General features: G+C 48.9%; 1 protein-coding gene across 2 annotated transcripts in view; it reads right to left on the reverse strand.

Annotated features, from left to right (window-relative positions):
* LOC116942347 (plexin-B1-like) overlaps positions 1-26,874 on the reverse strand; it is a 129,342-nt gene that overhangs the window by 31,239 nt on the left and 71,229 nt on the right. For both annotated transcript variants that reach the window (XM_032954136.2, XM_032954135.2), the window contains exons 4-15: positions 22,884-23,009; positions 20,410-20,510; positions 18,704-18,830; positions 16,637-16,787; positions 13,517-13,625; positions 8,033-8,132; positions 6,552-6,695; positions 5,259-5,366; positions 2,585-2,678; positions 1,789-1,952; positions 1,281-1,429; positions 528-633 (exon numbers count right to left, since the gene is read on the reverse strand). In XM_032954136.2, coding sequence (XP_032810027.2) covers positions 528-633; positions 1,281-1,429; positions 1,789-1,952; positions 2,585-2,678; positions 5,259-5,366; positions 6,552-6,695; positions 8,033-8,132; positions 13,517-13,625; positions 16,637-16,787; positions 18,704-18,830; positions 20,410-20,510; positions 22,884-23,009 — 1,479 coding nt within the window. The remainder of the gene's footprint in view (positions 1-527; positions 634-1,280; positions 1,430-1,788; positions 1,953-2,584; positions 2,679-5,258; positions 5,367-6,551; positions 6,696-8,032; positions 8,133-13,516; positions 13,626-16,636; positions 16,788-18,703; positions 18,831-20,409; positions 20,511-22,883; positions 23,010-26,874) is intronic.

Genomic DNA, 26,874 nt, shown 5'->3' on the forward strand with positions numbered 1-26,874 from the left:
ATTAAATCCCATCACGTACAAACCTCACACAAATGATACACTTTTTGTCACTGTTAGTATGCTGACATACAGGCAGCCAGTGAGACAGACAGGATAATAGACAGACAAGACACACACGAACACATGGATGGATAGACGTGCACATGAACAGATGGGTCGCTGTTCTGGCCGGTATAGCCGGCCAGTCAAATGGAGAGACTCACAAACAATTATAGAGGCAGACACCACACACCTTTCATCCTCGCAGAGGCTTTTGGCTGGCCATCGAACAAAGATGTTCACTGTACCGTGTGCTTTCAAATGCGCTTAAGCGGCCATCTGGAATGCCCTTCCTTCCGATATTAGGAGCTATGCATTTTGAAATCTAGAAAATAATTTCTATAAAACTGCTTTTTGTGTTTTGTGTGTTGTCCTTCCCCCGCACCTCCAATTGTCAAGGTTAGCTATGTACGGCGCAAAAAGAATATCAACGTACATACATACAGATGAACGGACGGACAGATGGACAGACAGGCCGCGGTGCGCACCGTGTACGTGAAGGCCTGTGGGAGTGACGCGGCCTCCTTGCCCTTCACCGTCACCCCAACGTCAACGGGCCCCAAGTCCGGCAGAGGGCCCGTTTCGCACACGATCCTGCACAACCCCACGGTACACAAGAGTGAGGTCTCTCTCGCAGTGAACACGCAGTGCACAGGAGAAGCCTCGTAACATTTCACCCGTGGAAACATTGGCCGAACGTGTGCTGCAGTGCGATTTCCAGTAATTTAAGAATGAGGTTTGATTAATCTGCAGCGATGTCTTTTGGTTGAAATACATTTTATATCGCCACTTTATTTTTGCAAAATTATCAAACTATATGGTTTGACAATTTACATGTTGACCTGTGTACGATAAGCAAGTATGTTAACCGACAGTAATGGAGTCACAAATGAATAAATTAAATGCTTCAGTTAATACAGTTATCGAGTGTCAATATTTGGCTGCATGACAAGATTTTACACGCACTGTGCCACCAGTGGCTTTAATGAGAATGCCGCCTCATAATTGTAAGGCCATCAAGCACGGCGCAGCATGCATTGACACAAAGCTTCATAATTAAAGGATAAATCTCATTAAAACCAATAATTAAAAACGTTAATTAAAAACGAATTGGCCGAACATCGCTTTCGCTGAGAGAAAAGAAGTGCATTGAGAATCAATGAGGCTGTCAGATGAATACCAACGCGGTTACAAATCTCAGGCAGCTGGCAGGGCGGATTAGGCGACAGCGGCACCTTTACCTGACGGACACCTGGTAGAACTGGGGCAGGATGGTGCAGGCAGCGCCACCGACGCTCACAGCCTCCACGTCGGAGACGTCCTTTCCCAGGTTGACCCCGGAGATTGTCACCCGCGTCCCTCCTTCACGTGGGCCCGAGGTTGGCTCCACCTGGGTCCAGGGTAACAAACCCAACGCGCCATCGGAGAGGGTCATCAAGCTACTGTGCATAAAGCGCGAGCAATCACCGTTCGCCCGTGGTGAATAGTGCAGCGTGTCCTCAATGGGAGGAGCGGATCTGTGATGCGGGTTTTTTTTTTTTAGATCCCTAAAATGTTCAGATTTGTATTAAAATCTCCTGCCAGCGGGCCTTCGACACTTCACGTGGACTCAAAGTGCACCTAGCATGGCACAGGCGCCGTGGGGACTTCACAGCCACTTCGTGGTGTCATATCATGCATGTAGAGGTGGCTACGGATGCGGCACTGGAGGCTGCAGGAGTGGTGGAGGTGTGGGGGGGGGGGCCTCACCCGTGTGATGGTGGGGGCCGGGCACACATCCTGCGAGGGAGCGCCGCAGTCATCCTTGAAGGTGCAGGCGGCCGGCTCCCCGCACCACACGCACGCGCGTTCCTGCGCCACCGCCTGGCACAGGCTGCAGTCGCTCCTGCCAACCCCGCACTTGTACAGCGTCACTACGGGGCCAGGCGAATGGCAGGGAACGGTTGTGAGAAGAGAGAGTGAGAAAGAGGAGGTTTAGTCACTGCGCGATGATTACTTTTACCCCTCTTCATTTCGGATTATGCCGCAAGTATATATTAAATAAATCTGCATTTTTATCCCCTTCATCTGCTTGGGTTAGGTTTGACCAGTTGGGTGGTGGCAGTGGTTAGAGCGAGCACAGTACTCACAGTCAGAAATCTTCCAGTTCAAATCCCTCTTGGGGATTGACTCAGCGCATCATATTTCCGGGAAAATAGAACAAGTGCCACTTTTGTGGGAACTCAACAGCGGTTGTTGTTCCCCTATATGACAGACTCATTCTCACTACTGGAATGTGGAATTTACATCACTGGCTCAGGGCTGTAAATAGGATACATGCACCTTCCCAATGCTTGGTCGCAACAGAAACAAAACACATTCGTGGGCAGAATCACAACTTGACAAGACAGCCAAAAACTCACCCCTTGATGTGTTACCAAAAGGCTAGTGATGGAGACATTAATATCTTATCGACAAACAATGGATTAAATTAAACATTCAGCATCACGTGAATCTGGCACGTGTAGCTTTACTAAGTTTACTTAATCGCAAGCGCCATGCTTACGGTTGGCGAGGGCATCGATGGACTTCTGCGGGTCGCTTGACCAGCGTACAGAGATGGGTGCCTCCAGCTCCTCGGAATCACTGCCATAGTCGAACTGAAAGGCAGATTTGTCTTGGCATAAGTCCACGCAAAAGCATTAGCCAATACAGGCATGCACACATTCAAATTCTGGATTAGTTTCCGATAGTGGTGTTTTGGAAATTAGATGTTCAGATTCTATTCCGTATTTTAGTATTTTCAGACTTTAAAATATTACATGTTAAGAGCGTTCACGGTTTGTGCACTGAATTTAATGACTTTGGTCATTTTAAATATTAATCACTTAAATATATATTTTTTGTTACAGAAAGTTCCATTAGAAAAACATAAAAATTAACGTAAAGATTCTAATGTTTTTTTAAGCAAATGCAACATCACAAGACATCAATATGGTATCCCGTGATGGCACCCTTGGTAGGATAGGCATCGAAATGATGTTTCTAGGTCCAATTTTGCAGGTTTAAAACCCACATCGAATGCACAACGGATCAAACCTACGTGACTACAGTGAGCCTGATGTCCGTGACAAGAGAGGCAGTACATCTCAATCAGCCCTCAACTGGCTGAGCGAAGAGCATTGACTCAATTATTGATTTGATTGTTTTAGCGCCATTATCCTTAGCAGTTAGTTGTGCAACGTGATTCTTGTCGCTGCGGGACACATTCGATCAGTTCGGAAGAGCCTGGGAGTGAGCGAGCACGACGAGATGCAATTTGGCGCGTGGACAACCCCCAAAAGCCACTGCTGATGAAGCAACGGCTTTTGTTCCGGCATCAGCAGTATTTGGCTGTGTGGCCAGCCAGCACAGCGTACACGTTTGTCAGAAGACGCATGGGTCTTCTCTCGAGGGACACAGATAGAGGAATTATTCCCCGTCCTCGCCTCTTTGTGTCCTCAGGGCACCCACAAGCACGCGCCCACAAGCGTGCGTGCACAAGCACGTACGCGCGCACATCTGTGGTAGATTTACGCACAGCTCTTCGTCTTGGCTTGTCAGGACCATTGTGTTTGTATTTTTCACGTCATTTTACAGAGCTTGCAAATAGTGTGGGAAGCTTGCACGGCAAATGCCTTGCGATGTATTATTTTACCCCCCCCCGCCCCTCGAACACATCCTGATGCCAAGATATATCATGGTTGACCCCAGAGCGTTAATGCATTTCAGCGCTGCCTTGTCTTCAGTTAATTTTTAAAGTAAACCGCATCACGTCCGGGTCCAGTGCAACTTATACTCCTGAAAGTTTTTCCTACATTAGACTTTGATGTGCCGGGGAATTAGCAGAACCGTGGTTGCTGGCGGAGCAGTGAAGAGTGCTGCAAATAGGTGCATTATTGCACTACTCGATTTAAAGCTTTTGTGACTGCAGAGATTCATCTTCTTGGTTCTTTCGGTAAAGTCACGTAGAAGGGAAATAATAAAAATACAACAATAATGTTATAAAATAATACAAATAAAACGTAATATTATTGTTTTATTTTTATTATTTTATTATTTCCCTTCTACGTGACTTTACCGAAAGAACCAAGAAGATATTGCAATACTCGATTTAAAGGATGAAGACATGGATGTGGCTTGGTTGAATCCAAGTCCATTATAATCCTGATGCCAATTGCTCATGTACATGTACAGCCCGTTTTGTCAGTACACCGCTGACCAAGGGCCTCTCAACGTCTTGTGAGCCCGTGCGGGATATATGACCATACTTCACCACGCTGCTCAGCGTGGGCTGTTGAAGGTGACCAGAAGTGCAGAACAATCGATTTTGCCGCACTGCCCTCTATTGCCCAAAACGTTTACCGAACCTGTCTTTTGCACATGGAGGTTACCACCCATCCACGCACTATCCAGGCTCAAACTTGCTTAACTTCGAAGGTCTGATTATATTTGGTGCATTCTAGGTGATTTCATCAGAAGCACAAACTGCTCACGGATGATGACATTAGTTTCCCTGTATTTAACTTGGTAAGCCACATGTGAGACTCTCTCTTGGGAAAATCGTAAGGCTAAAAAAAATATTTACACGAGGAAAATAATTTATACGTATTTCTGACAATTAAATAATGGGACTCGTGCAATGGTACAAGAACACAATCAACATGCCCTTCCGACTGATAATTCTACGGGGCCGTTTTAATTTATGGCGCCGCCACTCTTTCGTAATTCTCTACAGAAATCACCGGGGCAGCTGTTGGGGTCGAACTATTGACACCGCGCAAATTGACCCAGCGGCGGAGCACATTGCCCGCCAGGCTCTTTAACTTTTTTTTATTGCAGTTGCTAAGCAGAAGCCCTAGACTTTGTAACCTCAAGCAACCAGCAGGAGAGCCGACTCTCGTGAAATTGGTGGCAAGGGTTGACGAGCCTCTTCAATCGAGTACGGCTAGAGACAGATGGAAAGACAGATGTAAGGAGCAAGCTCCAGAGGGCCAAGCTGTGCGAGTTAGAGAACTGGAAGACAAATGCTTCGTCCTGCGGTGAGGCAGCTGGACAACGGTGCGGGACGAGGGGGAGAATCGGTGCGCAGAGACCGCATCCAGGACGCTGATGGATGGGGCCGATCTCTGACTGAACAGCGGGCTTGGGCGTGCGCATGCCGGTGAAAGTCTGTCGCTGGCTCTCCGGCCAGGCCTCACCGTTCCCGAGCAGCTCAAAGCCCACGTGTCCTTTTCCACCTTCTCCACTACGGCCGGCGAGACGACGACTCCCAGGTCGGTGGCGACAGCGCACTCGAAGGTCGCCACCTGCGGGGCAGACACAAGCGGCAGTAAATGGCGATCGTATTCATTAGCTCTCACGGTGTGTTTTGTTGTTGGGTTGTATACCACGTGCTATTCAGCATGATGTCTGGACGTTTTCACTGCACAAGGCTGGGAGCTTCTTCGGGATATGAAGTTCAGCTCATCGAGAGAAATGTCGGATATACCGCCGAGCAACATAACCTGTATACACGTGGGAGACCGAGACGGCACAATGGAAATGGACCTATGCAGTAGATTGTGTCCATTGTTTGCCCTATATGGAGTACTCGTCATACTGCAGACAGACCATCAAGCTCTTGAACAGTGCTGAGGAATACACGACACAAAATCAAATGCAGTAGATTTGCAAAGGATTGGCCAACAAGAGAAGTGTGGATTAGAGGCATCTTACTGTTTCAGCAATTTGCTTTTAAATGTTTTACAGTGTGGTGACTATTGTTTCTTTAGTGGCTACAGAGGGTCGCATTAACCCTATAAATAAAACATGCAAATCAAAAATAACCGAGAAGAATTCACATACCGCCACACCCACTCAATCCCTACTCATGCCCACAGTGAATGGCTTAATCTTTTCTGAAACTGCCACTGCCTAGTGCTGATAGGCTGCACCTACTCCCCGTTTCAACCCCACCCACTATTTAACTAGCCCCGCAAACTACTTTGCTAGCCCCAACACACGACTCCACTGGCCCCACCCACTACTCGGTTAGCCCCACCTATTACCCGGCTAGCCCCGCCCACTACTCAGCTAGCCCTGCCCACTACTCGGCTAGCCCCGCCCACTACTCGGTTAGCCACGCCCACTACTCGGCTAGCCCCGCCCACTGCTCGGTTAGCCCCGCCCACTACTCGGCTAGCCCCGCCCACCACTCGGCTGGCTCCACCCACTACTCAGCTGGCTCCACCTTTTCCCCCATATGTAGCCGCTGGAGGTCATGACGAGTATTTTCATTGTTGTTGTTCTATACTCCTGTGCGGTTCCTGTTCTGTTGTAATGTGCACCGATGCAATTTTATTTAGGGCAATATTGCCGCGTTTAGATTGACCGATTGATCAATGTGGCCACAACACATCTAAAAACCCGGAATAAAATGATTTTCACGAAAGCTTCAGGGCACCAGGGCCAGCCCTTTTCAGAAACCACTGGACTGTCCTGGCCATCGTTACCTTGAGGAGGCCCAGTCGCTTGGCGAGGAGAGACAACTTCCACGGCCGCCCTGCCAGGACCAGGGAAGGCTTCACCAGCGCCTCAAGGCGAGGGCAGGCTTGCGGGCCTTTCATGTCGAGATCAGAATCACTGCTCTCACGTTGCTGGTTATGCAACAGTAAAGGCATAAAAAAAAATGCAGTCTTAATGGGGTTTTTACATTGCTTAATGGATAAATATGTACATTTCAGGTGACTTCCAGAGTACAGAAAAACCCGCATGTGGTTCTAACCACAAGTGCGCAGATATGGATGTTGTCATAATAACTTGGATCTGAAACGAATCCCAGTTTCCAAAAACTGGATTTTCTGGTTTCGGAGAAACCTAATAATATATTTTTCTATCATTTCTATTTTTAATTTGTTTTCTCAGGATTATGTTTCATTGCTCTGTTCAAATTGGTGCCATCCCAGCTTCTGGTGAGAACAGGAGACTTTTGTCCTGGCTACAGTCTCATGCCACCGCATGATAATCTCATAATGCACGGGCAGGTGATGCGTGACTCACAGAGGGAGATGCTGGCACGCTTCCCAGCTCATGACAAAAGGACATCGCGCGACACAGCAACCCACCACCTCTAACCAGCCACTGCAGTTACGCTCCACGTCGCATGGCAAACACAAATACAATACTTGGTGCGTCATCATCATCATCCAAGCCTGTAGCGGGGTGGAGGGGGCTGAGAAGACTGAGTCCCCCCCCCCTGCCAAAAGTTCAGCTACCCCCCTTTATAAAAGCTTAGGGTCAGGTCAAAAATGTTGGTACAATACAGTATTTACATAGGCGGGGAGAAGAGCTAAGCGCAGAATGCACGACAGGCAAAGGGGAAATTGCATCGTTACTCACTCTGTTTAGCGGCTAGCATTTGTTGAAAGTTTGTTTACATTAACAGTGTCGTGTCCTCCCACAATCTTAAGTTTTTATATCCCCCCCCCGCCACCCCCACCTCCTTTAAACAAGGTCATGCTACGAGGCGTAATCAAATACCAACAACCACTGCAGCAGGCATTGCCTGTAACACCTGGATTTGTCTGGTGATCTCCTGCCTGCAAGCCTTCAATCAATCAATGCATCACACGATGGTCTGGTGTGGTCGAGCAAAATGAGAAACTTTCTGAACATCGCAAGCGTTGCAGAATTGATGCTGCACCTTCAAGCCACTGGCTGAAGGACTGAGGCGAGGGTGGTAGTCTCTGAGCGATAACCCCACATAGGGTTTTTTTTTTAGAAAAGAGAGAAAGTTGAAGAATAAAAACAAAAAGTAACACACACCAGAGATTAAAAAAAACAATAAAGATCAAAAGGCAGAATTGAGTTTTAAAAAGTGGTGGTAGATTAAAAAAAAAAGAATTGTAAAAGGTTAAACAAATAAAAAAAAACAAAGCAAAATAAAGACTTCCTTAATGTTACGCACTAAATATTAAGTGGGTTGCATGCTTACATTGCGGATGATGTCTCCTTGGCTGCAAGCTCCGCTGGTACACGTCTGTTCCTCCACACACCAGTTGCATGGCCAGGGGCTCCCAGAACACGCAGCACAACTGCACAAGGACACAGCGATCCCCGCTCATCAGTCTCTGCGGGGTTACTCGAACGAAAATCTTGGTTCCAGGGCAACAGAGCACAGAGTGGGACACAAACACAGTGTGCACAGTACAGTGCTCCTGCAAATGATACTTTCACGGAAGGGCCCAGGGTATTGAACATCCCCAATGTCCAAGCTCTGACCATAACCAACAAATGAAAACAAAATAATTTTACATCGCGAACAGCACCGCTAGCAATGTTTTTTTTCTATTCACATTTAAATGAAAAAATAGCGCCATTGGTGTCACACGTCTCAAGACAAAGTAACCATCGGATTCTCACACAGTCGTGCGTACAACATCTTAGAGAATGGCCCCGTCAAAGGCGAGAACCGATAGCCACTTCACAGATCCCTTCAAGTAACATTTTTTTGCATCCACATGCGAGGCAGTCCACTTTCCCACACACTGCCACAGTGAAATGTTTATCGCACGAAAGTAAAAGTAACATTTCATAATTTCCCAAACATGTAATTTGACCAACTTAAACAAAAAATTAGTTTTATTCAATGTGACAGGGGTTTGTTGGTGCAGCGACCACGGATTGGGTTAAGACCTTCAACTCGCTGCACTTCAGAACCCAGTGCATCCACAGACCTCAGCAGTACCGGCTCGCTGCCCTGATACCCAAGGAGTCACCTGTGGATTAGCCTTCGTTTGTATAGCAGAAGGCTTCTCCCAATTGTGCAGTGCAGGGTCAAACCTACAGTGAGGGAAAAAAGTATTTGATCCCCTGCTGATTTTGTACGTTTTCCCACTGACAAAGAAATGATCAGTCTATAATTTTAATGGTAGGTTTATTTGAACAGTGAGAGACAAAATGACAACAACAAAAATCCAGAAAAACGCATGTCAAAAATGTTATAAATTTATTTGCATTTTAATGAGGGAAATAAGTATTTGACCCCCTCTCAATCAGAAAGATTTCTGGCTCCCAGGTGTCTTTTATACAGGTAACGAGCTGAGATTAGGAGCACTCTTAAAGGGAGTGCTCCTAATCTCAGCTTGTTACCTGTATAAAAGACACCTGTCCACAGAAGCAATCAATCAATCAGATTCCAAACTCTCCACCATGGCCAAGACAAAAGAGCTCTCCAAGGATGTCAACTCAACTCGCCGTGTTTGGAGGAGGAATGCTGCCTATGACCCCAAGAAAACCATCCCCACCGTCAAACATGGAGGTGGAAACATTATGCTTTGGGGGTGTTTTTCTGCTAAGGACAACTTCACCGCATCAAAGGGACGATGGACGGGGCCATGTGCCGTTAAATCTTGGGTGAGAACCTCCTTCCCTCAGCCAGGGCATTGAAAATGGGTTGTCGATGGGTATTCCTGCATGACAATGACCCAAAACACACGGCCAAGGCAACAAAGGAGTGGCTCAAGAAGAAGCACATTAAGGTCCTGGAGTGGCCTAGCCAGTCTCCAGACCTTAATCCCATAGAAAAATCTGTGGAGGGAGCTGAAGGTTCGAGTTGCCAAACGTCAGCCTCGAAACCTTAATGACTTGGAGAAGATCTGCAAAGAGGAGTGGGACAAAATCCATCCTGAGATGTGTGCAAACCTGGTGGCCAACTACAAGAAACGTCTGACCCCTGTGATTGCCAACAAGGGTTTTTCCACCAAGTACTAAGTCATGTTTTGCAGAGGGGTCAAATACTTATTTCCCTCATTAGAATGCAAATCAATTTATAACATTTTTGACATGCGTTTTTCCGGATTTTTTTGTTGTTATTCTGTCTCTCATGGTTCAAATAAACCTACCATTAAAATTATAGACTGATCATTTCTTGGTCAGTGGGCAAACGTACAAAATCAGCAGGGGATCAAATACTTTTTTCCCTCACTGTATCACATCATCTTCCAGGGATGGTAGGGTAAGAATATCCAGAGGTTTATCTTCATGAGTTCGGTCCCTTGCTTTATTTATTTATCTATTAAAAAAAGCCACACTGAGTCACGGGGACTCTATTGTCAGAAGGATCATGCATTGGGTTTTGCTTTAATGTTTTCAGCTAATTAATAAATTATTGTACATGTGGGAAGAAACCGGAGAAAATCCACACGTGCAAAGGGGGCAGCAATCTATCCCCATACAGATGGAAAACAGATGGTGATTATTCAACTTACTGTCCTGCCTTCGCGTGGCGAGCCAGGGTATGGCGCCTCTCCGACGTCCACGGGAATGGAGTTTTACAACATTTGTGTGACCCACAAACCCTCGCTCGTCTCCACAGCGCTGGATTACAGGCGCGTGCGCGCCATCGCTGCCAGGTTCCGTGCCATTTGACTGGGAATTTCCCTCCACTGGCTCAGGACCATTGTTTGCATGCTGGCGGCGGGGGGGGGGGGGCACACCGCCCAATTCACAAACCAGTCTCAATTTTTACGGCGTGGTTCTCCATCTGGCCACCGGACAAGCGGTAAAGCTGTCGTCGCATCAAAAACACGGCCGCCGCGGGTTTGTTCGAGTTCAAGGAGGAATATTCTTTGGGTCAACTTACTGTCCTGCCTGTTATTTTCTTTGAACCTATCTACGCGACTTTACCAAAAGACCCTAAGAATATGAATTCCTGCAGTCACGAAAGCTTTAAGTCAAGATTCAAGGAGGAACTGATATGTCTCTCAATTGGAAGCTCAGAACGCAAACCGTTTCAATGTGCAGAGAGAACACGCGACCCAAAATTAATGCGCTCTCACCACCGCATCTAAAAAAAATTCACAGTGGCTTAATTGACCAGAAAATTACTCATCACAAGGAATTGCAAATAATCTTGATTCAGTAAAATAAACATTCGTGAAAAACCTCATCCATTCTACTCATCAAAATCGTTCACATACAATTGATAATCAAGGGGTAGTGACCTAAATAACGTAAACGTAGGGTTCAAATGGCATTCAAATGAGACATTCATGTCCAGTGCAGGTACCCAGCCAGCACCTGTAGCACTGTATACAACGACATGCTCCATATAATTGCACTCCCATGCTGGCTATTACTATAGGAAAATCTGAGAACTGTATTTGGTTGGCAGTATTTACGCGACGTTTTTCCAACGTCTGAACAGAAACCCAGACTCTCTTGCTCTCAAGATGACCTGTACCGTGCAAGCCAATCAGGGCTCCCACGTGCGTGTGTTGCGAGGAGCGTTTCCTCAACCTCGTCCCCCTAAAACCACTTCTCTTTCCACTTCGTCCCTCACACCGCACCACTTCAGAATTCTCTCCCGCAGCAAGTTTTCCCAAGTCCACGCAACCTCGCTCAATTCAAAATAAGCGTACCAATTCTAACTTATTAACGCCTCTCAATACCGCCTTTTGTTGCTGGTCGTTTGAGAATGTTGGGCCCAGGACTCCCTCCGCAACCGTGATTAAAAAACTCTTTTTTTAAATAATCTGCTAATAAATTCTGGTCACCAATGTTCCATGGCGTCTGGCAGTCAACGGCCCCTTGGGCTCCGTTGGGTGTGGGTCTCTGGGGCAGTGAGAGCTCGGCACACAACGCGTGCGCGCACGCGCATTCTTCCCATACAAGCCCAGACAGCGGCCGAGTGCTCCAAGACAAATTTCCATGAACTCATCATCGCCGCGCCAAGGTAAGTACGCAGTTTGTGAGCGTGTACGGCCGGCCACAGCTTCCTCACACCGCCACCGGGGGAGAAGGGTGAGTGCGGGTGCCGGGTGGGTGGGAAGGATTGAAGGCGAGCAGTCTATATATCCGTCCAAATACAGTGAACAAATATGAACACTCTCCAGCAACGTGTGCCCAAAGACGAAAGTGCACAACTGCGTAGGGTTTTGCGACGTGCTGTAAAGCGGCGATCAGATGGGCTTTTGGGGTCGTAGTGTGCGTTGGTCGGCACGATGCCCCCACGTTTCTCTCCGCGTGCTAGGAGCTTCTCCTGCAACTAAATATTCGGTTGGTTCTTAAATCAGCTATTCATACTAGGCGAAGCCAGTTTTTTTTCAGTCAGTGCATTATTCCTGCTATGGGCATCGAGGTCAGAAACGTGGACGATAACAATGAAAATGGAAAAGATGAAAAGTGCAAACAAAAAAATGCACCCATAGAACACAGGGAGAGGAACGCTTGGACTAAAGGACATGTGCAAGTTCGAGACATCGTATTCATTGCGATGAAAGGGCTTCGGCAGAGGACATCTGGCTGGACAGGATGATGGCCTGTGGTCGAGACTAATGACAGCGGCAACCGATGGAGAGAAAAGGCTGAGAGTACGTCCACCATGGAGATGAAGTGATCGGGTTGTGTGCACGACCGAGATGGACTGTTGCACCATGAGACCGTAAAATATGGTGGCGACCTGCTGAGGTATTCATCCAGCAGTGAATGGATCATGGCAGACAATGAAAGTGAGATAAAGTCAAAATGTCTCCCAGGAACAAAGAAGCAACCGTGTGACTAGCAGTAGAGGCATTTGTGTTTCAGTGAACTCCTCTCTGCGGTAGCAGAGCAGTTATTGTCCTGTGTAAACAGCGCCACTGGGGAGATAAAGGCGGTCGGGGGTGGTGCTGGTCACCCCCCCCCCCCCGTGTGCCGTGCCTTCCTTCATAGGCGCTCGCGAACAGCACTTGACCCAACAGTCTGTTAAAGGCTACGCGGGGGGGGGGGGATCATTGTCTTTGCCTTCTCTGCAGCGGCAGTCGTTACTGCAGGGAATATGCGATGAGTAATGAGTATCGGCTGACTCGCACGCTAACACCGACAAAGAACAAGGTCAGTGTGTCCGTCTCCTTGCCTAAACAACAAAGGGGTGGGTTGCTCATCACCACCGGAACACCATCTCTGGATATTCCACCTTTCCCTTGGAGGTGGCCAGTCCATACGTAACACAACCCCCACTGTCGATTTCCCATGAAGGGGTCCTCGATTTTTGTTTTATTCCCCGAACAAAATGATTGGTTGGAGCAACCGCGCCCGCCCAAATTTGAAAACGGAAACTTACGATTGTGTGTTGTACGCATGTTGTATGTATGTATGTGTACGATGAATTTATTTCGCGCGGTATTAGCCAACCATGCCAATCGGAGGTGCAGGCTTAATTTCAAGGGGCTTAACTGTGCGTCAAGAGTCGAGAACTCGCACCATATTGTCATCTCACCGGATAAATACAAGCACGACGTACAGTAAGTGGAAGGGCAGGGTGTTTACGAAGACAAAGACGATTGTCCTCTCATGAGGAAACCAACCACAATTAGGGAACCAACTTTTATATTTTGACGAGAGCGGTCACTCCAATGGGGGGGGGGGGGGGGGGGGCGGGGGGTAGAGGCGGTGAGGCTACGGACAGCTGGGCTGGCCTCACGGACTCCCAACTTACGGCGCTCGGGGGTTGAGCCGTGCCAGGGCCGAGCAGTCAAACACGAGCAGCCGAGCCGTCACCAACGTGATGTCTCCATGCCTCACGGCAACCTCCACCTCCACGTGGTCTGCGCACGAAACAAAGACGAAGATCGCTCGTATAGCTTGTAGCAGACTGTTGGGGCAAGTGCTGTTAGCGAGCACCTAGGAAGGCCAACAAGCGGGGCTGGGTGGCCAATACCACGCCGGGCCATTTACATCACCCCTGTGGGGCGATGTTTACACACTGCATCAGGTGCTCATTTGAGGCCAAATCGACCTAGGGGAGGCCCATGACCGGTTAAGATAACTGTCAATGGTGTTGGCCGTGAGCAGGAATCGAACTCGGGTTGCCTGATTCATAGCACAGCCACAAGCACCAACAACCACGGGCATTGGCATCAGCAGTATTTACTCTCTCCTCAACTTTCCATTGGCACATATGAGCCGCAATAGCACTGGGTCCTCGCAATACCGGTGGCTTTTCCCACTGGCAATTTGCCGGGGCCGAGCCAGAACCAAACCGTGAAATTCCGGCCTCGCAATAAACGTCTCAATCTGGCTCGGGGCCAAGCAGGGCCAGGGGGCTCGGAGAATGACTCTCGTCATGCTTGTTCGTGGTGTGCGAAGTCAGCAGTACAGCTCGGGTTTTTAAAAATGTTTTTATTATATGTCAGTAGGAGCACAGTAAAGTCCACAACAAGCCGCGTCGTGGGGGTGAGGGGGGGAGCACAGAAACTCCACGGACATAAGTCCCGAAACACTGTGCTCCTGGATTCAGAGGAGGGAGGAGATTGGGCTCTTTGCCCCACCGAGTGGGGACCGCGAGCAACGTATTTGTGTTTTCATGTGGGGAGGGGAAGGCGAGGGAAGAACAACTTATGTAAGGGAGTAGAGGGAGCAGGGGGGTACTTAAATGAGAAAAAAACCTGGCATGGCTCGGTTGTACACAGTGGGGAAGAGATAGAGAGGTCCTCCGTTTAAAGTGACGGGCTACTGCTTGTGGCCAATCAACCTGAATGCGCCAGATCTCGTCAAGGCTTGGAATGCCAAGCAAAGATTTGAGCCTGGTTGGTACTTGGATGGGTGACAGGGAATACTCGGTGGTCTAGGCTTGCGCTGTGAAGTAGTAAGGAGATGGTAGTACGGCATTGGACTATTCAATCTCCCCATTGTGGAGCTTTAAGCGATACACCCTATGTGCACATGTTCTCTGATATTCCTCTCACATGCCACTCATTATGAATGGAATTGGCCAAACATTCCAAATTCAGGACCCTCCTAAAAAAGGATCTTGAGATTCAATGAGGCTTTCCTGTGTAAACAGAGAGTATATATTACAATTAGTGTTGCATTGCAATGTGCCAAATAAGGCTGGCACAGTTGGTGGGCCAGCAGAAAGCACACCTGGTCACTTTCGTTTCCCCAACGTCCGTGGGCCAACAAAGGAAATGGGTGCCACGTGTGGTGTCATCATTTTACCAGTACACATTTCTTAATATGGCATATATGTCTAAATTAACAAGCGATAGCGCATTTTCAAAGTGCTTTATTGTATTTATAAGTTAATTTAGGGGGGGGGGGGGTCCATCCATCTTTTCTCCAATATTATTCCAATTGTGCTGTCCGCATTGTGCTATGAGACAGCGTCCATGCCGAACTCTGGCCAGGCATCACTCGAGGATGGAAATCTCGCAAGTACTGCAAAGATCACTTCAGGTGACCTCTCATCCAACATTAGTCGCACTAACTTTCCCACACTCCCTGCTATACAGACATACTTGTCACATGGTAATGAAACCAAAATTGTATTAAATGTTTTGCCTAGTTAAGTGGAAAACCACACTTAAATGTGCGTGTGCAGTCATCGGTGCGACCACTAACCCACTACGTTATAGAACCGGATGTGTTCACAGCTGGCTTCTGGGTTCAAAGCCAGGCTATCTCAGTGGCGGGACATACAATTCCTAAGCCATCCACTCCAGTAAACTAGATTTTTTTTTTTTACAAACACAACCAAGCGACTGACAAGTTATATATCAAGTAAAGACTGCCAGTGCTGGTATTGATGGAACCACACCACAAGAGATAACATAAAAGGATACACGAAACTAAACTTTTTTATTTTACCAGGTAAGGCCCACTGAGCTATTAATCTCTTATTCAGAAGCGACCTCACCACAAATGATTGCTCAACGAAGTAACTTATCACGTGGCAATTTATAGCAGCCAAATACTCTAATCGGATAGATAGGTGTGGCTGGGTGGCTCATTGGTTAGTGCCGAGCCAGCACGACTGAGATAATGGGTTCAAATCTGGGTTTTAGCCGACCGTGATTAACCTGGTTGCCAGTTGTGTGCAAGTTCACGTCCGAGCGAAATCATCGTTGATACATGAAAAACCCACCACGTGCAATTTGGTTCGGACCCAACTTGAATACATTCGAACTCTTGTGTTTAGATATGGTCTTTATGTTATGCCACAATCTCACGGCAGAGCGTTGAGGGAAGTGCGACACCTGCTATGTAAAGAATAAAGGCCGCTTTTGCAGGGCTGTTAGGAGAAATTCTGTGAAAAAAAACTTCTGCAGACGCTCCCCGACACTTATCGATGATTTGCCATCTCATTACACGACGCCGACAGCATAAAGGTGGCACAATTTTAATAAGTTGGGTTGTAAAAAGAGAATAAACCGACATGGGGAAGTCTCAGGCCAGGTTCAAATACCAACCGTTGCCGTGACCCACAAGTTCTGGCATTGCATACGAGTCACTTGGGATCGTAACCACATTTTACGAGCCATGGCAATAACCGCCGACTGCTGGATCATCCAGCCAACTCTTTCCAAGACAAGATAAACATTTCCCTTCTTAATTTATTTCTCTGAGATTTTGCCGACGCGGCGGAAAGTTTTCCGAGATATTTCAACCGCGCTATAGTGGGGACCCAATGGGGAGAGATAGGGAGAGAGCGGAATATTTGTGGCTGCGCTCCCCCACCATCCCCCTTCGGCCCGCGGGGGCCACAGGACAGTAGTGCCACCACCCGCACACTCGAAAGCGTTGCGCGCTACTGTCCCGTGGGCTTGAAGAACGATACCTTTCCCGTTCCACGGCAGGAGGTCGGGAGACGGACTCTGGCAGCGCACAAGATTCCCGGCGATCGTGGCTGGGGTGGAGTGGCCCTCGGCTTGGCAGCGCAGAGATTCGGAGTTGGTCACCTCCACCAGGTGGGCGACCGTCAGCGTCACCTGGGCACAGCGGCAACCGACAGCGAACGAACGGCTCCAAACCAACCGGAAGAAGAAAACGCTCGTGGCAGACATCTCCACAGTACTTTATAAGATAATTCCATTCTCATTCAAACACACGCCAATGACCAACTCACACGGAATGAGCCCGATGATCTCTTTAAATCTTGTTAGATGTTGAAAGCGAAGCAGTTTTAAGCCCAGATATTGCTAGGATGGGTGACCACAGGTTATTATAGGCCGAGGGGCATATGTGGTTGGCAGCAGAGGGAACTAAAGCAAACACATCCACTGTTGTACTTTACATCTAAGTCTACATTGCCTGTCTTCACCAAACCACACTGGCCAGCATGGTGAAGTTAAATGGTCCCTGTAACCCGCACCTCCAATTAGCACGGTTGGCTACAACATACACACAAGTGGATAAGTAAATGACTCTACATATACAAACAAGACAAAGACCCCAATATAGCCTTAACAGCCTGTTGGGGCAAGTGCTGTTAGTGAGCCCCTATGAAGGCCGGCATGGCACTGCACACGAGGAGGTGGGTGGCCAGCATCAATTTCGGCCGCCTTCGTCTCCCCAGTGGAGATGTTTACACACCGCACCAGGTACTCATGAAAGGCCGAGTTCACCTAAGGGAGGCCCAGGACCGGTTCAGATAATCATCACCGATGCTGGCCGTGAGCGGGTATCGAACTTGAATAGCCGGGTTCGTAGCGCAGCGCGCTAACTGCGTATATGCATACATAGACATAGACAAATACAAAGATTTGCACATCTGTGCATGCACACAAACACAAAGACTTCCTCACTTTGACAGTGCATCCTCACAACCTGTTCCAAGCAAGAGGCAAACGGGCTGTTATCGAGCACCAGGTAAGCCCAGCACAGCACACTCCGGAATTGCTGTGGTCAACACCATGCCCAGGCCACCCTTTGTTTCCCCATCGCTGATGCCGACCACAGGCAGCACCAGGTGCTCATTATAGACCGAGTCCACCCAAGGGGAAGCTTACAGCGGGTGCGCTCGTTAATTACCACTGGTGCCACTCGTGGGCAGCAATCGAACCTGGGTCAATGCGACTGTGCAAACTCTACCATCATGCACCTGCTCCCCCGCCCCGTCACCACACACAAACGTATACCTGACAGACAATACATTACAGAGACGTGTATGTATGTTCCAACTTCTTTCGCACCGTACGTAGCCAACCGTGCTAATAGTCGGTGCTACAGCTCCGCAGCAGTACAGGATCTGCACACGGCACAGTGTGGGTGGATACCGGTGGTGGCGGAACTGTCGAGTGTCCAGGCGGGGCCAAGTGCAGCGGGGCCCACAGGCCAGAAGGGGCCTAGACGTCAGACTACGCAGAGGGGTGGAGGGAATCGGACTGGGGGCCAAACTTAATTCCTTATATCAGGGTCCATGTGAATTGATGCTGCGCCTCCGCTCTATACAAATGAAGACAAAGATCCCCCGTGTAGCCTTAACGGCACTTGCCAGGGGGAAAGTGCTGAAAGCGAGCACCTATGAAGGCTGGAATGGCACACGAGGGGGTGGGGTGGCCAGTACTATTCCTAGCCACCTTTGTATGTTTCTTGAATTTCTTTCGCACCGTACATAGCCAACCGTGGTAATCCCTAGTGGCGATCTTTATACATAGCACCAGGTACTCATTTGAGGCCGAGTTGACCTAGGGGATGCCCAGGACCGGTGCGGATATGTATCGTTGATGTTGGCAATGAGCAGGGACCGACCTTGGGTCTCCGGGTTCACAGCGCAGCACGCTAACCCCCACACAGTGCCATAATGCCATCGGTGGTCAGCGCACGCACACGCATACATACACGTCAGTTTACACACCACACTGCACACACACACACACCGCACGTACACACACACCGCACGAACCTGCTGGGGATGCTGGCGGCTCACGCTGTGCGGCGACACGCCGCTCACGGCCGGGCACTCCCCGCGGGGGCTCCACAGCCACGCCTCCTGCACGTCCGCGTCGGGGCACTCCGCACGCCCGGCGCACCTGGCGCGCGGCCCGCCCGGCGGGAACGAGTTATCAGGGCACCGGCGGAGCGCGGAGGGCGACGGCGCGGCTTTGGCTCGCAGCTCGGTCTCTTGCGAGGGCCGACGGCGTGCGGGTTTCGCGGGCACACGGCTGGCGCTGCCGGTTTTTCGGGGTTTTTCGGTCGCCCGGCTGACGCGTGCTCCCCACCCCCCACCTCGCCTTAGGCGATTGCGCGGGGGGGGGGAGATTTTGCTGCGCGCGCGACGATTGTGTCGCTCGCCACCGGTGACGTGCCAGCCACTTTAGAGTGGAAAACATTGAAAACGTGTCTATCTTTCATTACATACCAATTTACAACCCTGCAAAAATTGTGTCATACGAAAAAAAAATGAATGCTAACAGCCGTGCACTCCACACTCAGTGAAGTCTCACTTCCATGATTAACTTCGGTTTTAAATTATAATCTTTATTATAATTACAATCGGCAACAACTCAAGATAACTCTCGTCAAGACCTACAGCTCTCAAATGTGCTTTGCGATAAATGGTTTCTTTATCTTCTCCTGCTCCGGCTCCGCCTTCATTTTAGGCGCCATGCGGAATGAAACGCACAGTTCTAACGTCTTTCACGGGCAGTGATAATTGGAAATTCCATGGCCTTAAATGCCCCCGTCGGCTGCCTACAGCTTGGGCTCGCGCAAGGTGACGTGTCGGATTTGTAGAAATGTTTGGATTCAAGTGGAATGCCCAGGGCTCAGAGAGGAATTTATGCGGAATCTTAGGCTCAACATTCAAACTGGCTCGATTTTACGGAGCATGCCGAATCTAATGTGGAATTTTCGCCCTTAAGGGAAAGAGAGTCGCAGTCCACTGTGCAATAAAGATTTTTATTTTATAACTCAAAAGTGAAGTTCTCTCTACAGGCAGCTGCTCTTTCCTGGGAATACAGCCAAGAAATAGTACCATCAGTGATGGTTAAAGCAGGTGCCAACATGATGTATATTGCTCTAAAATAAAATCGAGGGCAACAGTGGTGCAGTGATTAGTGCACTGTGCTATAAACCCAGTAAGTTTGATTCCTAACCATTTGCCAATATCAGTGTAGGGCGATACATGAACTGATTATGGGCCCCCACTACACCAACCCACACTAACCAGTGCGGTGAGGTATGGTCAAAAATAAACCACAACGACCAACAGTGTGGGGAGGCCTTCACCTAGAAGTGGATTGGTAAATTATAAAATTATAATTATTAAAGGTAACAATCAATGCCTTAATGAAGCACATTAACTGTAATGAATTAATCACTCGTGGAAATAAGAACACTTAGGCTGCACAAACCTTTTAACACCGCACTCCCATCTCCGACAGGCAATCACAGCGTGCGTTTTTTAAGCGTCCTTCGCAGACACGCTCTGCATCATACGGCCCGAGCTGCACAACCCCCAATGTCACGGCTCGACGTCTTATCATGAGATGCGGCAGAGGAGAGGTGGGGGGGGGCAGGGTTGGGTGGGAGGGGGGCACACGCGCCACAAATATAAAACGATGACCTTGGTGACCCCCCCCCCGCCCCCCCCCCCACCGCGAGACTCACTTCCCGTGCAGCACGCACCACCCGCAGTACGGATCTCCGGTAGCGACGCACCCGGCGCACGATCTGTGGCGGCCGCAGTCCGAGACCGGGACCCTGGCCACCTGCGGCACGAAGACGGCAACAAGCGCGGAAGGTCACCCCGCGCTGCCCCACTCGCCAGTCGGTAACCCCGGTGAGCTGCCGGTCCCGGGTTAATGCTGCGGCGAGGAGCGCGCTTGCTCGCTCGTGCGAAGACGCTCGCCCCAAGGGGGCCGCGGGCGAACCCGCGGCTCCGGGAGGCCGCACGCGGCTCTTTTATAAAAGGGCCGCTTCGCGACGTGTTTTTTTTTTTTTAATCGAGGACCACCGTCTTTGTAGTCACGCGCATTGGCGCCTCTTGAAGTGGTGGGTTTTTTTTTGTTATATATACCGAATTCGAAAAAAATTGGCTCCCCTTGTTATTTTGGTTTCGTCGGCTCCTGTTCTAGCTGAACATTACGACGGCTCTTATCCTGCACACGAAGCGGCGGGGGGGGGGGGGGGGGGGAACAAGCGGATTGGCGAATGCAAAGAAATAATTTGAGATCAGATGGAAGGAACTACAATGGGCTGGCGAATAAAAGAAAATATTACACTTCAGATGGTCAGAATGAAGAATCGACAATGGACTGGCCATGCAGCCAGAATGGTTACGGTTCGATGATAAAATTAAGCACGGCACGGTGAGCAATACGGGAAAAAATTTAAGCAGTCAGACCATCAACAAAGATGGTCAGATAAGATCCAAGCTGGACAGATCAGATTCAAACAATACAGGAAAATATCGTAAGACGAAACAGCGGAAACACCGATGGAGGAAGGCATATCCGGTGAAGTCGTGCCCAACAGTTGACGAGACCGCGGGAATGAAGAAAATCCTGAAGACACGTGCCTAGTCAGTGCCCTGGGCTCCGACGCACCTTTTACGCTCCATGAACGAGGAGGCCGCAACGACACTAGCACACGCGAATGAAATGAGCATCACCGCGACACTGCTCCAATGCAACGTTCGTGAAATAACACGACAATGGGGTGGTCACTTGAGACCTCCTGCGCACGGCGGCTTCAACGTATGAAACGCACTACGGCAGCACGCGGGCAACCGTGATTTTAAAGCCTCGCCTCTCATAACCGAAGCTTCACAAGTGTATGGGGGGCGCTTGGCGGCACACGACCCCCGATTGCATTGGCACGAGATGCGAGTAGTTTGGTTTTTTTCGGGTTACGTGTTGCTTTAATCCATTTCGGAATTTACCACCACGGAGGAAGAACGGTTTAAAACCCAGGGTCCTCCACACACCGCCATGCGCAAGGTTTCCACTCTCGCCGATCACCAGGGGATGGGGTTATTGTGCGACACGTTAATTTGGACGTTGTTGAAGATTGGTCAACGTGTAAAGGCAGATCGTGGTCGTGGTGCATGGGGGGGACTGGGGGGGTGTTAGGGAAGACAACGTCCTTGGCAAGAGAATTCGCAGAAATCCTTGAGTAAACCTACACGTACTTCCATCACAACGTGCTCATCAACTGTGTAAACAGATCGCCGTTAAATCTCTTGGTTTTTTTATAAAATGTTCCAGTGTTTGGCTGGGCTGAATCAAACAGGATTACTGTGTTTCACTTAAACATTTATTTTGCATGGCTATTTGTTACTGTGAAGAGATTCAAGGGAGGCTGATTTTATTGATTTCACGTTATTTATGCGTTGAGTTTTTAATTTAAACCTGCTATTGTTACCGTTGCAATGGCCACTCGCAATTATCTGCTGGAATTTATAGCCGCATGTAAAGCTTGCTGTCAATCCCGTTTTTACGCGGAACATTAGCGTATCGATTTAAAATTTGATAGCTGAAACAGCCGCGCAAATGCACTAAACGATCGCGCAAAACAACTGCATATTGTTATGATCGGGTTTTCAGACATTTAAGCGAAGGGAATTTATCTGAATTGAATACCGATACACATACGGGCAAGCATTTCAAATTTGCAAGCAGGAGTGAAGGTAATAATAATGCTGTGCAACAAACAAGAGATAAATACCAACCACGAATTTTTTAAACCAACTAAATTGTATCGAAACTTCTAACCAACCGTGCTCAATGCAAGAAACGTTTGAATTCTTGTCCACTACACCTGCAACAGTGCTGCTGGATGGTTTGCATACCGAGCCTTCGGGCCTGTGGTCACCAAATTCAATACGAAGAGGACCATGGCCAAACGGAAGTCCCAAAGCCAGAGGTGATTTCAATGATGAGACTGCAAGAGCAGACCCTGGGTGAGCAGCTGGCTGTCGACAGAGCAACCACCGCTGGATCTGTCAGAAGGTAGGACGAGATTTACGACGCGTGGGCTGCATCGATATCATTGGGCACGACTGCCTCTCGTCCTCGAGCACTTATCGAGAACGTGTGGAGCTTCTCTGCAGCCGCGGGGGGGGGGGGGGGTGGAGTTGTCACCTGGCTCTCAGACATGACGTAGAGGTTTTCTTGTGTACCATCGAACACCAGGTCTCTGTTAATGGCCGACTCGGCCTGGTGAAGAGTCCAGTTGCCAAGGGGTTTGTCGGCTCCGCGTAGAAATGCCTGCAAAATAGAGACAAAGACCACCCCATGTAGCCTTAACAGACTGTTGGAGCAAGTGCTGTTAGTGAGCACCTATGAAGGCCGGAACGGCACCTGAGGAGGTGGGTGGCCAGCACCACGCCCTGCCGCCTTTATCTTTCAAGTGGCAATGTTTACACACCGCACCAGGTACACATTTGAGGCCGAGTTGATCTAGGGGAGGCCCAGGACCGGTTCAGATAATCGTCACTGGTATTGGCCGTAAGCGGGAATCGAACTCTGGATGCTGAGTTCGTAGCGCAGTGCGCTAACCACCGTGCCACCAATCCCCACAAGAAACGCCTGAACACACACACAGAAAGGTCCCTGTTTAGTAGCCGTATAGGCCAAGTGAGTAAGTGCTGTTGATGAGCGTAGATCTGCCAAGGCTGGATTAGAATGCGCGAGGGTGCTATGGGCCAGCAGCACAACTCCAAGCCACATTTGGCATTTTCCATGCCCTTGCCCAAACACCACACCTAGTACACACACACATATATAATATGCTAAACACATTTTACAAATATACACATTTTACGCTCGTGATGAGATAAATACAAGGGACAGTCCAAAAGCAATAAGAATGTATTCGCAAATGCACACGCACCTCTATCACGTATATCTTTATTTTCAACAGAATATTGACTTTGAACCAAGATCCCTACTCTTGCTGGACGAGGGCCTCCCTACACCGTCCAGGCTGTGGAGGTTGTTTGACGACACTAAACCAGGCTGGTCAGTGCAGGTTGGTGAAGGCGGGGCAGGGGGGTGTATAGGTGTAGGTGCATGGAAGTACAGTACAACAAAACATTTTGCTGTACTGCACTGCTGATGATCCACCACCCAAGCACTGTCCACTAGGGTCAACCGAGCTTGGGTTCTGAAATCCGACACAATTTGACGCATTCCGAGATTTGGTCACAGGCGCCTCGCCGAGCCTGCACCACTCATCTTAGGCAGAGACACACGAGGAGAGCTCCAGAATCCAAGCTCAATGACTACATGCCAATGTTGTTGTTCATGGCTGCGAATCAAACCCAGGTTTATGGTGCAGTCGGTAATTAATCTATCACTGCTCCCCACACACACACACATAGACATGCACAGAAATGAAAGTGCCCGCATACCCACATCCACACACGCACGCATTCACATGTGCACGATTTGCAAGTAAAAATATAAACACAAGGACAAAGATTTCCTTGTTTAGCCTATATAGGATACTGTGCAGGGCATGTGTTGTTACCAAATACATATTACAGTCAGCGAGGCAAATATAAAATGGAGTAGTGTGGCCAGGAATACATATGCCCAGAAGTTTGTCTTCCCACAACTACATATGCATTGGAAGATGCAGTGGTGGCCCATTCCGTACAAAAATCAGATGCTATGGATGTGCATACAGTTTAACAACTATTGTTCTATTGCTGGTTCCATGTGATTAACGCACAACATCAAGGGGAGACGAAACAAGTACACACACAAATCCACAAAGACACACAGACGTGTTACCGAGGGCACGAAAAATGACTGTTTCCACCGACATGGCAAAATAACCTCTACTTGTACCTTTCAGGTAAACACGCCGGTGGCTCGAACAGCTTTTAATAAAATGCTACTTAAAAAAATCAAACAGTGTTGAATCAGAAGGGGTCATCGTCAAGTAAGAGGAACAGGACTCTCGGCCTGGGACACGAGCAGCCGGCTTTGTCTCGAGTGCCTGAACTCTGGGTCGCTCGCGATCCAAGTGTTGCCTCCGAGCCACCCACACCAACCCATAGCCTTGGGAACGTCCGTCACAACGCTGACGTCGTTGGCCCAACGGAGCGGTGGCGGCGTGCGTGCGTGCGCACGAACGCAAGCCGCCACCCGGCAACGCGCGTTCACCGTGCCACCAGCGGCGGCGGCGATGGTAAAAAAAAATCGCCTCTGCTCGCTCATTCTGGGACGGTGGGGTCCCGTTACCCTCGCCACCGTTCCCCTCTTCCCCTGCCGAGGAGTAAATCATGGGCGGCGGCGGCGGCGGCGGTGGTGGTGGGGCGGTGGCAGAAAGCCCCACGCCGTGTTAGGCCCCGTGTCTGGCATTGACGCCGGATCCAGACGGCAATGGCCACAAAGACACGCCGGCCACACGGCACGGCGTTCCATTTGAAAAGATCCTTACGTGTCGCGCATTGTCAGATTAAGACAAAAAAGTCAGCGAAGGAAGGATGTTTATTTGGCTTTGGTTAATGGGGCGGGTGTTGCTGAAAGACAGACGGACTGTAATTATGGCCGGATAGTTTTTTTCGCTGTTACCGTAGCGACACGTTCACAGCCACTGCTAGGCACAAAACGGGCGAATGTTTATTTCAGGAATGGCACCCTGCCAGCGGGCAGTGGCGAGTCTTGCGCTCTTTTCCACTTTTCGTTTCGGTTTCCAATGTTTTTGGTTTTGCTTTAGCAAGTTGACTGTGTAGAGCAGTTTAAAATGTCATTGTTAACTGCAGCCAAATCTTTAAAAAAGTAAAAAAAAATTATTGTACTAAATAAAAAGAAAACAAAGATTCGCACCTGGTTCCTCAGGCTGCCAATGCATCAAATTAATCTTCCTTTGGTTAAATTCCACACTTGAGCACTCTGATTCAAATATGTACACTAAAATAGCATTTTCATCATCAGTCACATTCTTATTGTGCTCTTGAGATTGAGACAATTCATTACTTTAGCTTTTCAGAATTTGACCAGTTATACAGCCGTAGCTGATCAAAGCTGTGTGATGACCCAGAAATTCCGAAAGGCCTTTGCCTTTTAGTATCCATCTTGCACCGTCACAAGACTGCAGCCTCAGTCGCTGGTGTTCGACTCTGCCTACGCATCACCATCGCGAACATAACCCTCAGGGGAATGCAACGCTTTCGGCCAAATAAGGAAACAAATAATAAGAAGTCCCGAGAGTTTGTACTTGCAAAATTCTTATATTGCAGGGTTATCACACAGGTCCTGCTGTGTTCCACAGACGGGTATAGAGGTCGGCCAGGGTGTGACACCAGCACACGTGGCCAACCCGTTTTCAAATAGCACCACGGGATCTTTAACGTGCACTGTGAAAGCAGACGGCGCGCGCATTTATGGCTAAAATTTAAAATTGTATCAGGTAAGGCCCACTCAGCTATATATCTCTGATCTGAACAAACTAGGCCTGGTCCCCACGCACTTCAACCCGCGCTGACCAGAGCGGTGATGTCCGGTTTAAGAACCTCCATAATGAACAATGTGGATAGGCCTTCATCCTATGAACTATTACAAATTAAACCATTACATTTTTTTACCAGGTGAAGCCCACCTGAACGACACAGCTCTTATTCAGAAGCAACCTTGGCCACAAATGATAGCTCAACGAAGTGGCTTATCACGTGGAATTTTATAGAAGCCAATACTTTTACTGTAGCCGTGCACCTTTTTGGTTGTCAATCGTAAAAAAAATGTATTGCATCAATATATACACAGGTTTGATGAACTTAAGTAGTTGTACTTACGTGCCCGTGCTTAATTTGCGTTGATGATTTACCTTCTAAAAATATCTAGCATGTCTCGCACCCCCAGAAAAGGGCATCTCGCACCCTCCAGGGGCTGCGTGCACCCCAGGTTGAGAACCACTGCTCTAAACGCACGTTTCTAAAGCCACCCGCAGTATTGACCAGGGTGGCCGCTGGGCTCGAACCATAGACCTCTGCAGCACGCAGCAAACGGGCTACCGCACACAGCCACATCACCCCACCCGCCCCACAAAAATAAATTACGTCACAAATGTGTGGACAGTTTCAAGCACAATTAATCCGTTTCAGTGTTTCCGGGGAGTTGGCCT

Source organism: Petromyzon marinus, chromosome 14 (genome assembly GCF_048934315.1).
Source record: "Petromyzon marinus isolate PM22_M1 ecotype Great Lakes invasive population chromosome 14, UKy_Petmar_22M1.pri1.0, whole genome shotgun sequence".
In the NCBI taxonomy this organism is placed as follows: domain Eukaryota; kingdom Metazoa; phylum Chordata; class Hyperoartia; order Petromyzontiformes; family Petromyzontidae; genus Petromyzon; species Petromyzon marinus.